The sequence below is a fragment of the Eubalaena glacialis genome, chromosome 3 (assembly GCF_028564815.1).
Source record: "Eubalaena glacialis isolate mEubGla1 chromosome 3, mEubGla1.1.hap2.+ XY, whole genome shotgun sequence".
Lineage (NCBI taxonomy): Eukaryota > Metazoa > Chordata > Mammalia > Artiodactyla > Balaenidae > Eubalaena > Eubalaena glacialis.
In genome coordinates this window covers 160,521,660-160,537,634 of record NC_083718.1, presented here as the reverse complement: position 1 = coordinate 160,537,634, position 15,975 = coordinate 160,521,660, and the positions used below count along the sequence as shown (strand labels likewise).

The following is a 15,975-nucleotide window of genomic DNA, read 5'->3' as shown; positions in this document are numbered from 1 at the left end:
AAGAACTGTTCCCTAATCCAAGATCACACAGATTTACAACTATGTTTCCTTTTAAAAGTTTTATGTTTTTAGCTCTTATATTTAAGTCTTTTTGAATATGGTGTAAAGTAGGGGTCCAAATTCTTCTTTTGCATGTGGATATGCAGTTATCCCTGCACCATTTGGAAGGGACCATTCTTTTCTTAATTGAATGGTCTTGGCACCCTTGTTGAAAATCAATTGACCATACGATTAATCTACAACTAAGGAGACAAAAATATACGATGGAGAAAATACAGTCTCTTCAAAAAGTGGTGCTGGGAAAATTGGACAGCTACATGTAAAAGAACATTCTCTAACACCATATACAAAAATAAACTCAAAATGTATGTAAGACCAGAAACCATAAAACTCCTAGAGGAAAACATAGGCAGGAACACTCTCTGACATAAATCACAGCAATATTTTTTTGGATCTGTCACCTAAAGCAAAGGAAATAAAAGCAAAAATAAACAAATGGGACCTAATTAAACTTAAAAGCTTTTGCACAGCAAAGGAAACGACTGACAAAATGAAAAGACAACCTACTGAATGGGAGAAAATATTTGCAAATGATATGACCATCATATATAATCCATCATATATAAATAGCTCATAAACTCAACATCAAAAAAACCAACAACCCAATTAAAAAATAGGAAGAAGAACTGAGTAGACATTTTTCCATAAAAGGCATGTAGATGGCCAATAGGCACACGAAAAGATGCTCAACATCACTAATCATCAGTTAAATACAAATCAAAACCACAAAGGCTATCATCAAAAAAGAACACAAGTAAAAAATGTTGGCAAGGATGCAGAGTAAAGGGAACCCTCATACACTGTTGGGGGAAATGTAAATTGGTGCAGCCACTGTGGCAGACAGTATAGAGGATTCTCAAAAAACTAAAAATAGAATTACCATATGACCCAGCAATTCCACTCCTGGATATATAGCCAAAAAACACCCCCAAAAACATTCATTTGAAAAGATACATGCACCCCAATATTCATAGCAGCACTATTTACAACTGCCAAGATACGGAAGCAACCTAAGTGTCCATCACCACATGAATGGATAAAGAAGATGTGACATATATATATACATACACATACACACACACACACACACACACACACACACACACACTGGAATACTACTAAGATAAAATGAATGAAATTTTGCCATTTGCAGCAACATGGATGGACTTGGAGGGTATTATGCTAAGTGAAACAAGTCAGACAGAGAAAGGCAAATACTGTAATGATATCACTTATATGTGGAATCTAAAAAATACGACAAATTAGTGACTATAACAAAAAAGAAGCAGACTCATTGATATAGAGAACAAACTAGTGGTTACCAGTAGGGAGAGGGGCAATACAGGGCTATAGGGTTAAGAAGTACAAACTACTATGTATAAGATAAGTTACAAGGATATATTGTACAACATGGGGAATATAGCCATATTTTATAATAACTATAAATGGAATATAACCTATATTTCAATTTTTAAAAACTGCAAAAAAACAAAAGAAAAAGAAAATCAACTGGCCATAGATGTATGTGCTTATTTTTGGACTCTCAATTCTATTCCATCAATCTATAGGTCTATCCTTATTCCAGTACCACACTATCTTTATTATTGTAGCTTTGTAGTAAATTTTGAAATTGAGAAATGTGAGTCCTCCAACTTTGCTCTTTTTTGAGATTTTTTTTAGCTATTCTGGGTCCCTTTCATTTTCATATGAATTTTAGGATCAGAGTGTCCATTTATGCGAAAATGACAATTGGAATTTTTACAGGGATTGCATTGAATCTGCAGATCAAACTGTTTCATATTAAGTCTCCCAGTCTATGAATATGAAATATCTTTCCACTTATTTAGGTTTTCTTTAATTTTGTTCAACAGTATTTTTCCAGTGTATAAGTCTTGTACTTCTATGGTTATTCCTTTATTTAAAGTGCTATTGTAAATGGAATAGCTGTCTTAATTTCATTTTCACATTGCTCATTGCTAGCATACAGAAATATAACTGATTTCTGCATATTTATCTTGTATATCCTGTAACCTTGCTGAATTCATTTATTAGCTCTAATAGTTTTTTTGTGGGTTCTTTAGGGGTTTCTCCATATAAGATCATGTCATTTGTGAAGAGAGGTACTTTTACTCCTTCTTTACCAAGCTGGATACTTTTTATTTCATTGTCTTCCCTAACTGCCCCGACTAGAACCTCTAGTACAACGTTGAATAGAAGTGGTGAAAGTGACATTCTTGCCTCATTTCTGATTTTACAGGGGAAAGATTTTATAGTCTTTGACTATTAAGTATGATGCTAATGCTGTGTTTCTCTATGGTTCTTTCATAGATACTCTTTACCAAGTTACAGAAATTCCTTTCTATTCCTACTTTGTTAAGTATTTTTATCATGAAGGGTGTTGGATTTTGCCAAATGTTTTTTCTGTATCTATTGAGATGATTATATGATTTTTTTCTTTATTCTATTAAGATGATGTTTTATATTGATTGATATTCATATGTTGAACCAACCTTGAATTCCTGGGAGAAATTCCATTTGGTCATGATATATAATTCTTTTTATATTCTGCTGGATTTGGTCTGCTAGTATTTTGTTAAGGATTTCTGCATCTATATTCATAAGGGATATCGGTCTGTAGTTTCCTTTTGATGTTTTTCTCTGGTTTTGGTGTTAGGATAATACTGGCCTCATAAAAAGTTGGGAACTCTTCCCTCCTCTTCTATTTTTTGGAAGAGTTTGTGAAGAATTGTTAAGCCTTCTTTAAATATTTGCCAGAATTCACCAGTGAAATCCTCCTGGGCTTTTCTTTGTGAAAAGTTTTTTGATTACTTAGCTAAATCTCTTTATTTATACACCTACTCAGATATTCTATTTCTTCTTGAGTCAGTTTTGGTAGTTTGTGTCTTATTAGGAATATATTTCATCTAGGTCTTCAAATTTGTTGGCATACAATTGTACATAGTATTCTCTTATAACCCCTTTTATTTCTGTAAAGTTGGTAACAATGTCTCCACTTTCATTTTCTTTTTTTTAATATTTACTTACTTATTTATTTGGCTGAGCCGGGTCGTAGTTGTGGCATGCAGGATCTTCGTTGAGGCATGCGGGATCTTTAGTTGCAGCACGCAGGATCTTTAGTTGCAGCATGTGAACTCTTAGTTACGGCATATGGGATCTAGTTCCCTGACCAGGGATCGAACCCGGGCCCGCTGCATTGGGAGCGCAGAGCCTTAGCCACTGGACCACAAGGGAAGTCCCTCCACTTCCATTTTCTGATTTTAGTAACTTGAGTCTTCTTTTCTTGGTCAGTCTAGCTAAAGTTTTGTCAATTTCGACCTTTTTAAAGAAACAAGTTTTGGTTTTGTTGATTCTCTGTATTGTTTTCCTATTCTTTATTTCATTTATGTCTGCTGTAATCTTCACTATTTCCCTCCTGCTAGCTTTGGGTTGAGTTTGCTCTTCTTTCTCTACTCCTTAAAGTATAAGACTAGGTTATTGGTTTGAGATCTTCCTTCTTTTTTAGTGTATGTGTTTACAGCTATAAATTTCCTTCTAAGTACTGCTTTCACTGCATCACATCAGTTTTAGTATGCTGTGCTTTTGTTTTCATTTCATCTCAAAGCATTTTCTAATTTCTCTTGTGATTTCTTCTTTGACCCACTGGTTGTTTGTGTGTGTTATTTCTACACATTCATCAATTTCCCAAACTTCCTTCTGTTATTGACTACTAATTTCATTCCACTGTGGTTGAAGAACATACCTTGTATATTTTCAATCCTTATAAATTTACTGAGATTTTTTAATGATCTAACAGCTTGTCGACCCTGGAGAATGTTCCATATGCACTTGAGAAGAATGTATATTCTGTATTCTATAAATGTCTGTTAGGTCTAGTTCGTTTATAGTGTTGTTCAGGTCTTATATTTCCCTGCTGATCTTTTGTCCAGTTGTTCTATTCATTATTGAAAGGTGGATATTGAAGTGTCCAACTATTACTATTGAATTATTTATTTCTCCCTTCAGTTCTGACAGTTATTGTTTCATGTATTTTGAGACTGTGGTTGGATGCATACAATCATGGGTTTCTGCATTTCTATTGCCTAATATATATTTTTACTTAAATGTGAGAAAGTTAGCTATTTGATTCCATTTATACATATTCCAAAACAGGTAACAATAACCTAGGGCAGGGATTAGCAAAGTTTTTCTTCAGGCCAGATAGTAAATTTTGGGCTTTGCGAGCTACTCGGTCTCTGTTGCAACTACTCAACTCTGTTGTTGTAGCATAAAAGCAGTCATAGACAATACATAGCTGTGTTCAAATACTCTCTCTCCTTCCTTTCTTCTGGGACAACAGAAATGCGATAAAGTATCTTCTTTATAAACTGTGACAGCTCTCACAGAAATGACAAAAAGCATTTTTAAGGGTTTTTTGATAATTATTGAAAACAAATCAATAAAAGCACTTAACAGCCAGAATAAAGAAATAGGTGACTTCCACAGGGTATTTATTTAATATGGGCTTACGGAGTAATTGTGTGAGCAATGGAAATATTAATTTACTTAACTGCCTGAACTTTTTTTCTACTGACAGCATCTGCATATCTTGCCTTTCTAAAGAAAGGGCGCATATTTATATATTCCTGAGCTCTCTCCTTATTCATCTGTATCACCCCTCACAGTCATCACAGGGTCATGCATAAAGAAGGAGTTGAAAAGTATGCTTTCAAATTAGGGCTCACAATCAAATAGCTTGTGGGCCAGACATGTTTTGTTTGGCCATTACCATGTTTTTTAAACTAATTTGAATGTCGTTAGGCGGGGCATTCATTCTACACTTCACCACAGATCTTACTATTGAATACCACTTCACTGTTTTCTCTTCCTGGACAGTGAAAGCATTTTAATTTGTGCCCCATATGTTAAATGAGAGGAAAAATTATTGCAAATTACTCTTATCTATATGCTACGACTTACTAACCGACAGTATTGAAGCCTCTTTCACCTATAATGTTTCACTGTGTACTTTAATAAAACTGCCTTCTCTTAAAAATGTTCTATTTCCTGGGAACATTCTCACAATCCAACACAGAATGATATGCACAAGATTACACAGAGTGTATAAAATAAATGTATTTATAGGAAAAGAACATGAAGAAATTCACCAAAACGTCAGGCTATTAATTATCTGGGTTGTGAGATTATGGATTATTTTTCATCTTTATATTTTGTACTTTCAAGTTTTCTGTAGTGCGCATGAATTACATTTCTAATTGGGAAAAATTATTTTGCAAAAAAATAAACTTTCACAAATTCAAGTTGACTGTCCTTCCTGCTCTTTAAATTTGGGATAAGGAAAAACAATATTTATTGAGTGCCAGCATGGTCTCAGGCATGGGGCTAGATGCTTTACCTTCAACCGTGAAAACCCTGGAAGGGGATATTAAAGGCCCTCATTTGTGAGATATAGAACAATTACCACAGTTTTATTTTCTGGAAAAATCATGAAATCTCTAGGACACAAGGATATAGAAATATGGAGAAAAGGTAGGGGGAGAGTAGAAGACCTTAAAAATAATTAAAGGTGGTGAAAGAAGAGAAAGAAAATAATGGAGGATAAGGGCATAGGAAATAATAATTTATTCATGCATTCATCAAATATTTAGTTTCAACTATTTCAAGATACTTTGCTGGAGACCATAGGTTATACGCAGATGGGTCTGAAACAGATCAAAAGATAACATACATAAGACAGTCCTTCTACATATTCAACATAATATCCTGCATTAACAGAGCATAATAAAATTGAGCTAACATGTTCGCCAACAACTAAAATGAGGCAGGGAAATAAGAGTCATCTGAAAGGTACAGAGTAAGTACAAAGTGAGTTGAGAGGAAGGAGGAATTGCTTCTGGCTGGAGGGATGAAGGGGACAGGGGAAGAGGTAGGTGCTCATATCAGGCAAAGGAGTCTTATCTCTCCCCAGAGTGCCAGTCATGTACTTAAAATTGTTTACTCAGGACTTCCCTAGCGGTCCAGTGGTTCCAATGCAGGGGACCTGGGTTCAATCCCTGGTTGGGGAACTAAGATCCCACAAGCTGCGCGGCTCAGCCAGAAAAAAAAAAAAAAAAGACAGATATTAAACAAGTAAAACAAAAACATAAAAGTACAGAAAAAGTGAAGAAAAAATGTGAGAGAGAAAATCAGATAGGGGCATTTAGGTTGGGTTTTCCAGAAAGACCTCTTTGAAGAAATAACATTTCTGAGAACAGAAAGATGAAAGAGAGCTAGGAAAATTCGTGATTGTAGGGAAAGTTCCCAGCAAAGGCAACGGCCTGGGCAAAGAAACTGAGGGAGGAAAAGAGTTGGCAAATTAGAATTGAAAGAAAGCCTCTGTAACTGCATCAAGGAAAAGAGGGGATGACTGGTGGGAAATGAAGACAGAGAAGCAACCAGGGCTTTGCAGTTTCTGTTACAAATTCTGAATTGTATTCTATATGCATTGAAGAAACAGCAATGAAAACACAGATGCTGTCCTTGCCCTCATGGGGCATACAGCCTAGTGAGGAATACAGACCACTGAACAAGTGATTTCAATCCATGTCATAAATGTGAGGCTAAGGGACCTAAAGAGTGCTGTGAAAGCACTGAGGAGGGACACCTAATTCAGTCTCCACTGGGACCACTGCAACTGAGAAGTTACGCAGCCTTCAGCGTCTACCTTCCAATCTAAAACCATCCATGACCCCCCAGAGGATAAATTCCAAACTCCTTGATCTCATGTCACTGTTTGGCCCTAATCTTTATCTTCTTGGTTTAAACTCCTACTACTACCTATCACAATGATTTTTAAACTTTTTTTTAACTCAGCGTACAGTAGGAAATACATTTCACTAGTACAAAGACACATAACCACATAAATCACTAAAACAAAAGTTTTAAGAAACAATTCAAGTAGGATTACTTTGATACTTTCTATTCTTTTTTTTTTTTTCTTAAAATGCTGGTTGTGATTTATTCATGACCCGCTAATGGGCCCTGGACTGCAGTCTGAAAATCAGTGACTGCTCCCTCCACGGCTACCTTCTCTACCCACCTCTGAACAAAGTCTGTTCTCTCACCCTTTACCCAAGCAGTCCTGGATGCTAGGAGTGCTCTACCTTTCCTTCTTCATTGTTCATTCACCTAGCAATCTCCTTCTGACCTCTCAAGACCCAGCGCAAATGTTACTTCTTCAGAGGAACCTTTCCAGATACTGCCCCATCACCATGCTTCCATCCTTAGAGGTCCCAGGTAATAGTACTCCGAGTGACAGCACTTGTCATGTAGGGTTGTATTATAAAGACTTTCTTTTTTAAACAAGTTAGTCGGCTCTGGACTAGGTTTCTGGACGTCAGCAACCTAGCTGTTTTATCTCAAGTCCCAAATAGGGTCCAATCTGAAGCAAAGATCAGTGGATGTTATGCTGAATAAATAAAAACTGATCTCATCTTGTACTACCCTCCCTACACTGTCACCATCTTGGCTATGCTCTGACAAACTAACTTTCTATTCCTCAAACACACCAAAGTCTTCCCTCCCTCGGAGCCTCACTGTGCCACTCTTCCCCCAGCATTTCCCTGGAGGGCTGTTCCCTACTTTAACTTCAGATCAATAGTCTACCCTCAGAGAGGCTGTCTGCCCAACCTCCCATCACATTTCCTTTGTCTTTATGGCATTTATCACTCTCTGAAATTATCTTGTTTTGTCTGTTGGTTTACTTATCTTTCTCGTTAGAACGTTAGATTTTTTTTTTTGCCAGAGCCGCATGGCATGTGGGATCTTAGTTCCCCGACCAGGGATCGAACCCTACGTCCCCTACAGTGGAAGCACGTAGTCTCAACCACTGGACCGCCAGGGAAGTTCCAGAACATTAGATTTCTGAGGGACGTGGTCTCCCGAGTTTCCCCCAGTAAGTTCAGCACCTAGAACAGTGCATAGCGCACAGTAGGCGCGCAACAAAACATCTGGGGAGGAATGATTGAGTGGGAGAGGAAGCGGACGCAGACACAGAAGTCTTAGGGACCTGTCTTGAAGCCGCTTTGAGGGTTCCCTGACTGAGACAGAGGGGGTTGAGGCGCCCAGGTGCCACGTTTCAGGGCCTACCAGTAATAAGTGACTGTGCAGGCCCCGCAGACCCGCTCGGCCGGAGCTTCGCACACCTCACAGCAGAGCCGGCGCCCCTTGGGCACCGCAAGAGGGTAGATCACGTTCATGCTGCGGCAGACGGTGTTCTCGGTCTCTAGGACCGTTGCCTGGCGAGGACACATTGGACGGCGGTGTCACGTGACCAACAAGGCGCAGCCTCATTCCAAGCATTTCGAGGGCAGGGGGGAGGGGCATGGCTCGACTGACACTTGGAGTGCGTTTGTAGAGTTTAAAAAAAACAAAAAACAAAACAAGCCCCGCACTACAAATCCAAAGGTTAAATGGCCGGGCACTCAAATTTTTGCGAGGTCCAAGCCTAGCAGGGTCTGTATGGTAGCCGGTAAGGGTCAAACACGGCCAGATCTTCACCCAGACTAGGAAACTAAACGGGGGGGTGTGACTCCTCCAGCTGCCTGCCCAGCCGAGAACTCCCGCCAGCTCAGTGTCAATTGCGCACGCTGTGGGGCGGAACCAGCACGCATTTCCAGACCTGCAGAAACCCGGCGCTGGCTTGCAGCGCACGGTAGCGAACCGCCCCCTCACTATTGCGGCTGCGCGTGGGCCAGGTACCGGGGCAGGGGGCGTGGCGCCGAAGACCCTGTAGCTTGCGCTGGTGCGCCGCGTTCCGGGACCGATGGCGGCAGTGGACCTGGGCGCCGAGTTCCCCCAGCCCGCCGGTGCTGCGCGCTGGGCCGAGGTGATGGCTCGGTTCGCCGCCGGGCTGGGCGCTCAGGGCCGGCGGGTAGTGTTGGTCACGTCCGGCGGCACCAAGGTCCCCCTGGAAGCCCGGCCTGTGCGCTTCCTGGACAACTTCAGCAGCGGGCGGCGCGGTGCTACCTCGGCCGAAGCCTTCCTGGCCGCGGGCTACGGGGTCCTGTTTCTGTACCGTGCTCGCTCTGCCTTCCCCTTTGCCCACCGCTTCCTGCCCCAGACCTGGCTGTCGGCTCTGCGGCCCTCCGGCCGAGCGGCTTCGGGCTTGCTGAGCTTGGAGGCGGAGGAGAAGGCACTCCCGGGCTTCGCTGCGGCTCTGCGGAGCTACCAGGAGGCTGAGGCTGCCGGCACCTTCCTGGCCATAGAGTTCACCACTTTGGCAGACTATTTGCATCTGCTGCAGGCTGCAGCCCAGGCGCTCAATCCTCTAGGTGCGTGCCTTTAGGTGTCCATCGGATGCCGGGAGGCAGAGCCTTTCCCCCAAGACGCGCATCCCCTTACCCCCTTTTTACCCACGGCTCTCACAGCGGGGGAACCTGAATTGAAAAGGAGCTGACCCCATACCCTTCTCCGATTTATTACACCCTGTGCTTCTTTTTGCAGGCTCTTCTGCGATGTTTTACCTGGCTGCGGCCGTGTCAGATTTCTATGTTCCTGTGTCTGAAATGCCTGAACACAAGATCCAGTCATCTGGGGGCCCACTGCAGGTGATGGGCGCGTCTCTTCCAGAGATCTGATTCCCTATAACCAATCTTGGGTTAATTTCCTTTTGATCTGGAGATGGCCTTTCTGCATTCCGTATGTGCTAGGCACTAGGGATCAGAGATGACTAAGACACCGCTCTCCCTCAAGGACCTCACAATCTAGTGAGGTTGCTGGACACAGACATAATTACAGTACAGAGTGATAAATGCTCTAGTAGAGGTACGTACAAAGTGAAGTCAGAGCATGGGGTGAGTGAATCTCGGGGAAAGTCAAGGCTTTCTGGAGGAGATGGCTTGAACTGGGTTTTAAAAGATGAGCAGAGGGTGTACCAGACAAAGTAGGGAAGGTCACTCCAGATAGAGTAAACGGCTGGAGTTTGGAAATGGGCAGTGTGTTGTGAACTGAAGTTGTTTGGTAAGGCTGGAGAGCCTGGAGAGTGGTGGGGATGGAGGGCATACTGAAGAGACAGCTTCCTACGTAGAAGATTTTGTATTCCTTCTTAAGGAGCTTGAACTTTATCCTGTGGACCCAAGGGAAACCAAAGTAGGAGAATGAGATAAAGTTTTTGTTTGAGAAGAACATTCTGGCATCAGTATGAAAGGTGAATTAGAGAAAGTGGTGGGGGGTGATTAGATGGTGGTTATTGTTGCAGTTTAAGGAAGAGGTATGGGGAAGGTAGTGGTGTGGTTGAGATGCTGAGATGATCTGGCTACTTGCAACCTGAGGGAATTCTTAGTCATTTACTGGGTGATACAAGTAGAATTTAAATAGGAGAAACTACCTGTGGGGCACTTGCTGACTTTGTAGAATAGTTCATTTGTTCATTTCTTCAACAAATATTTATTGAGTACCTACTATATGCCAGGCCCTATTGTAGGACCTGGAGATAAAGCAGTGAAAAGAAACATACTGTGCCCTTGTTTCGATTATATTCTGCAGAGGAGACAATAAGTAAGTCAAATGCATACTATGTTAGGTAGTGATAAATGCTAAGGAGAAAAATAAAGCGGGGAATGGGTATGTGATCCCTATCACACTTGCTAACTCTTTGAGGAGAAATCCTGATGGTTAGCTTAGTGATTTCATACTTTTTAAATTCTGGGAGCTTTAGTTTATCCTGTAATTCCTGTCATTCTTAGTTCTATCTTGAAAGTACACAAAACGACTCAACATTCCCCTTAGAAGGGATTGAGAATAATATAGTAGTATTTGATGAATGAAAATACAGTCACTTCTGTTTCCTCAATGCTGAGATGGTACGTGACAATTTTATTTTTTTTTTAGAAGTTACAGTTTTTAAATGGAATCAAATAGCCAGTCTAGCAATGCAAGAAATATTTTAGGCTGAGAGGTTTAAAAACCTAACCTTATTTGAGCTTCCGCCAAACTAACATTTGCATAAACAGATTATTTGCATTTGTTTATTTGAGGGTTTGGTTTAAAAAATAAAAGGGAATGTTTGAGAAAATGTAATGCTGTTCTTTAGAGTTCTGTTAATGGCGATGAGGTTTGCAGAGCAGGGCTAATTCATAAGACATGGTTTGCCCCAGAATATGGATGAAGCCTTGAAATCAGGCATCCTTATGAACACAACAGAGGCAAGGCTTTTAAGTAAGCATTTAATATGCTTTAAAAAGTTTGAAGTGAGAAATCCCACTTAAACTGACATAGCCAAACATCTGAGTCTCTGCTTCTTTAGTTTCCCTAGAGATTGACCTGGTTGGTAGGTAGTAACCTTGTTTGCTTATTAAGTTTCTCTTTTTCCAATACAGATAACAATGAAGATGGTGCCAAAAATGCTTTCTCCTTTGGTTAAAGACTGGGCTCCCAAAGCATTTATAATTTCCTTTAAGTTGGAGACTGACCCCGCCATTGTAATTGATCGTGCACGGAATGCTTTGGAAATTTATCGACATCAAGTGGTGGTGGCTAATATCCTTGATTCACGTCGGTCCTTTGTGGTTATTATAACCAAAGACTCAGAAACCAAGTTATTGTTATCAGAGGAAGAAGTAGGAAAAGGCATAGAGATAGAAGAGAAGATAGTGGATGATCTTCTGTCTCGACATACCGCTTTTATACATGACAAAAACTGAAGTAAAAAGCCTTTATTTATAGGATCAAAAATTGTTCAGTGGACCAGGGCTCTTACAGATGGTGAGAACTAGAATAAATCCTTTGCATTCTTAAAGACAGAAAATGAAGGGGAAAAGCAGTGAGTGGTGTGCAGACGAATATTGCTTGGTGTTTGTCTTTTAAAGGTCTTTTAATACTCATAAAACATGAAAACAAAGGTAAAGCAGTTATGACCAAACCACCTGACACACTCACCTGAATGTTATCTTGATTTTGAAAATGATTCAAGTTGTTTCTCACCTTAAAAAAAAAAAAGAGCTTATTGGGAATTATATTCCTCAAAATATACATGTGGGGCCTGAATATCAATCTTCTTCATACTGTAAAAGGGATTATGGATGCATGAATGGCCATGCTTTGAAGATCAAATATTTGTTCATGCCTACTATGTGATAGGCCCTGAGGATTTTGAGGATTCAAAAGATGAATAAACATGTCTAGTTTGGGAAATGGATATATAAAAAATTAAGTACAATAAAGTGTGTGCCCCAAAGCCAACACAATGGAAAGGATGATGTTGTTGTTGTTGTTGTTGTTTTTGAAATTTACTAAAGATGGGAGTAGGAGAGAAGGACACCTCCCCAAAGATAGATTACCTATAGAATGATGATTGTCCCACTACATTTACTCCTTGCTTCTTGTCCTAGACTCACTCCATATTTGAGTTAAGAATTTACCTTTCAAATATTTTAGAACTGCTCTTGAGGGAAAGTTAACCCAGGCTTCTACCTGGGGCCATGCAGGGCCCAGTTGGTGGCCACTGCCCTGAAGGAGGCATTACAAGGTGGTAAAGAGTATGGGTTTTGGAGTCATCTTAGCCAGGTTAGACCCTTCCAGCTGTGCCACCGATTAGCATTATAAACTTAGATACCTGACTTAGTTTCCTCATCTATAAAATGGCGATAATTTCTCTGCAAAATAACACCATTTGTTGTAAGGATTAAATAAAATGGTGAAGGTAAAGCATGAGTCTGGCACTTGGCACGTAATTCACATTCAATAAATGGTTGCAATTGCTATTTTTCTCACTTAGCAAGGCAGTGTTTTCAAAGCTCCCACTGTCCTGGACTTTGAGTTGGGAGTGCAAAAGAAGTGGAGTCCAGAGAAATACCCTAAATGACCCATAGGATGGTCCGGAGTGCAATGTTAAACACTACCATTAAGAACTAGGTAGAAGCAAGTACTCTACCTCACATAAATGAGTTAAAATGCAATTCATGGAGTGAGTTGGGAAGGGTAGCCCAAAGTGTGTCTGATAATAGAAGTACAATAAACTTTAATTGAAAAGATATGAACAGAAGTGCTAAGATACATCTAAATACTTCAGGTGAAGTGTTTAGGAAATGTGACTTCATTAAATCAGGAAGCAGAGGAAAAGTAACTGCAGCAATCAGGACTTCTCTGGAGGCAGAAATCCTATTGAACAAAAATCTTAAATTAACTTCTGGTCCAATTGGCAAAACCTAAAAAGCAACAGACTAGGCAGTGGCTGCAGTACTAAAGGGGCATGGAATAAAAGATTGATTTTCTTCCCTACATCTATAGCTTATGTGGATGATGGCTGTCATTATCTTTGACTGTACAGTGAGGATAAATGGAGTTAGAACTAGAAGTGATTCTGATGTTTGTTTTTATCATAATTATTACTTCCCTTGGGAACCATTTTCTGTTGTGTTTTGTTAATGCTTAAAAACAACCACCACTACCCTAAATGGAATTATTTAGAGTGTTTTCCAATTCAGTTTAGTTTCCATTCAGAGCATTTAAACAGTATTTACACATGTAAAAATTCCAAGAAGTTGTTTTGTTTGTTTGTTTAATCAGCAAATGGAAGTGTGTAAAGAATGAAAGAAAACTAAGAATGAGGGTGGTCTAATGGTTAGGATGCGGCGCTTTCACTGCCGTGGCCGGGTTCAATCCCAAGCCACAGCTTGGACAAAAAAAAAAAAACCTAAGAATGAAAAGGAACATAAGTCAGTGAGAGCAAATAAGGAACTTGATCTAGATCGGAGGACTAAGGAAAGTATCCTTGAGGAGGAAATGACGCTTGAACTGCTACACAGAAGTTAAGTGGGCTGGAGGTGATGGTGGTGAGCATTTCAGACCAGAGAGAAAAACACTTGCAAGGGCTCTGGTGCCAGAGGGAGAGATTGAAGCGCTTCTAGAAAGTAGTTTATGCGAACAGTATCCGTCCAGATAATGCATGTAGAACCGGCAAAGCTTTGGAAAGGATCCTATGAGAAACTAGAATAAGACTAAGAAATGTCAAGTATGTGTTTGGGATACCAGCAAAGCAAGGGCCCCAAAACATGAGTAAAATCGAGCTTTGATGAACTAACTAGAATCTTGCGATAAGAGCATTTAAATGAAGATGATAAAAACCGAGGCTATGTTAAATTTTGTGTCTTTTAGATATTTTTATTTTGCATTACATAGGTGGAGGATACTGTTCGCATAAACCGAATTTTCAGTGCTTAGGGCTTCTGAAGGACTTCAGCTTTAGGGATAGTTCTAGTCAAGTCCGGTTTCTTCATTTTTACAATAATAAGTCGATTCCAAAAGTGTTGTGATTTGTCTTAGGTGCCCCACCCAGGTGACAGATTCTGACCTAAAATTCAGAACTCCTAGCAACCTCCCCCTTTAAGAATGAAGTTACTTCTAGAAAAATAAATCCAAGTTTATTAGGCTGGGGCTCTCGATAAGGCCTGGCGGGAAGCTACATAAGAACTATAAACACCCTGTGGCAAAACTTACACTTAAAAGTTGCAAATACGCGCCTTTACGTTACCATGGTTACTACAGAGCCAATGGGATGAGCCGTACCTTCGTTCCCGGAGCTAAGCCAGAGGCCAATGGTCTGCGCCGTAGCAATGGTCTCTGGCAGGAAGCATAGCCCCTGAGCCAATGGTTCGTGTCGTTTCTATGGTTCCCGCCGGAAGGACGCGGCGTCTCCGCAGAGAGCGCGGTTGCTATGACGCCCGTGACCGGACCGGCACCTGCAGCTCTCCGCTGAGCAGCGGTGGAGCGTAGCGGCCCCCAGACAGTCACTGCGCTCTCCAAAGGACAATTTCCGGCCTGGTTCCTGAGGTTCCCGCCGCAGCCCCAAGGAGGAAAGCAGCTATTCTCCGCTTTTTTTTTTTTTTTTAAGCATTCCAGGTCTTTCCCGCTTTTCTGCCCAGCAGGGCCCGAAACGACAGGAGAAGAGACTCACCTGGCTTGGCCTTTCTCTGCCTGAGGATAGATTCGCCGGTTTCCCGGGACCCACCTGCCTCAGGCCTTTAGAATTAGGCTGCTGCTTTTATTTAAAGAGGGCTTAGAACCCTCAGTCTGTTAGGTAGACGTTCCTTTTCTCACTTTCCAGGCGAAGACTCACCCCTGCACAGAGACTGCGTCTGAAGGTCCAGGCCATGACAAAGTCCACCGAGCCACGGATTCCCCTGGTTGTCGGCCTGTGAACAAAGAACTGCCGTTTTCTCCGTTTTGCCCTATGTTCGCCATGCAGAACTTTAATTCCTGATGAAGCTCTGGAGGCCTTTTGTATCCTCAACATCAGACGTCATCAAGTCAGTTACCTTCTGCCTTTCAAGCTACAACCTCATCCACTTCTCTCATTATCCTGAGCGCCAGTTTTCTCGTCCTGCTCATTCCGCAGCCATTCTCACGCTTTCTTGTCCACACTGCACACTCCTGAATGTCCACACTGTACAGTCCTGAATGTCCATTCGTCTCCACCACCTCTGTCATCTCTACACGACCTCCTTCTTTCCTGCTACAATGCTTTGGGTATCTAAGTATTTCACATTCTCCAGTCCTGGAATCATTTGGAAGATTTTCTTTGTTTCTCTGTGCTACGTCAAGCTTTCTGTCTTGGGTAAACTAGAGACGAGAATGGAGAAGCACACATTGGTAAATACAAACAGTAAATTTCTACTAGTGTGTTTTGAAAGTGGAGGGGAAAAAAATCAAAATGCATTTTTTGGGCTTATCTCAGTCTTATATAAAGAAGGAAGATTGTTCCTTGCTTAAGTGAATACTGTGTTAGGCATACATTTTCGTGATGCATTCATGTATGTGAAAAGATCATTCAGAATGATCATGTAACAAGATTTCAACTTTAAGTCCATATGAACCCAAAACCGTGATACGATAGAATTTTCGGGAAAGGAGATGCTTGAA

At 40.9% G+C, this 15,975-nt stretch overlaps 3 protein-coding genes across 9 annotated transcripts in view; 2 read left to right on the top strand and 1 right to left on the bottom strand.

The window, feature by feature from the left end:
- Positions 1-8,329, bottom strand: part of ZMYND12 (zinc finger MYND-type containing 12) — a 34,652-nt gene extending 26,323 nt beyond the window's left edge. The window contains exon 1 of one of the 2 annotated variants that reach the window (XM_061186701.1): positions 8,206-8,329. In XM_061186701.1, coding sequence (XP_061042684.1) covers positions 8,206-8,315 — 110 coding nt within the window. In that variant the 5' untranslated portion in view covers positions 8,316-8,329. The remainder of the gene's footprint in view (positions 1-8,205) is intronic. The other variant, XM_061186702.1, reaches the window with a different exon arrangement.
- Positions 8,330-8,778: 449 nt separating this feature from the next.
- Positions 8,779-12,292, top strand: PPCS (phosphopantothenoylcysteine synthetase). 4 transcript variants are annotated; one of them, XM_061184386.1, is made up of 3 exons: positions 8,779-8,813; positions 9,562-9,665; positions 11,436-12,292. In XM_061184386.1, exons 2-3 carry the CDS (start codon positions 9,573-9,575, stop codon positions 11,757-11,759), a joined length of 417 nt encoding a protein of 138 aa, XP_061040369.1. In that variant the 5' UTR covers positions 8,779-8,813; positions 9,562-9,572; the 3' UTR covers positions 11,760-12,292. The 4 variants fall into 4 exon arrangements, with proteins under 4 accessions (XP_061040369.1, XP_061040367.1, XP_061040368.1 ...); XM_061184384.1 differs by lacking the exon at positions 8,779-8,813 and adding an exon at positions 8,821-9,389; XM_061184385.1 differs by lacking the exon at positions 8,779-8,813 and adding an exon at positions 8,887-8,944.
- Positions 12,293-14,791: 2,499 nt separating this feature from the next.
- Positions 14,792-15,975, top strand: part of CCDC30 (coiled-coil domain containing 30) — a 162,959-nt gene continuing 161,775 nt past the window's right edge. For 2 of the 3 annotated variants that reach the window (XM_061184382.1, XM_061184381.1), the window contains exon 1: positions 14,792-15,362. Coding sequence is in view for 1 of the 3 variants with exons in the window: in XM_061184383.1 (XP_061040366.1) it covers positions 15,514-15,705 (192 nt within the window). In the remaining 2 variants the exon portion in view is untranslated. Of the gene's footprint in view, positions 15,706-15,975 lie in introns of all 3 variants that reach the window. The other variant, XM_061184383.1, reaches the window with a different exon arrangement.

Excerpts from the sequence above, each read along its gene's own strand:
- PPCS (XM_061184384.1), top strand. The coding sequence starts at position 8,882 with ATGGCGGCAGTGGACCTGGGCGCCGAGTTCCCCCAGCCCGCCGGTGCT. Across the intron at positions 9,390-9,561 it reads CCAGGCGCTCAATCCTCTAG|GCTCTTCTGCGATGTTTTAC; the intron begins GTGCGTGCCTTT and ends TTCTTTTTGCAG. Across the intron at positions 9,666-11,435 it reads CATCTGGGGGCCCACTGCAG|ATAACAATGAAGATGGTGCC; the intron begins GTGATGGGCGCG and ends TTTCCAATACAG.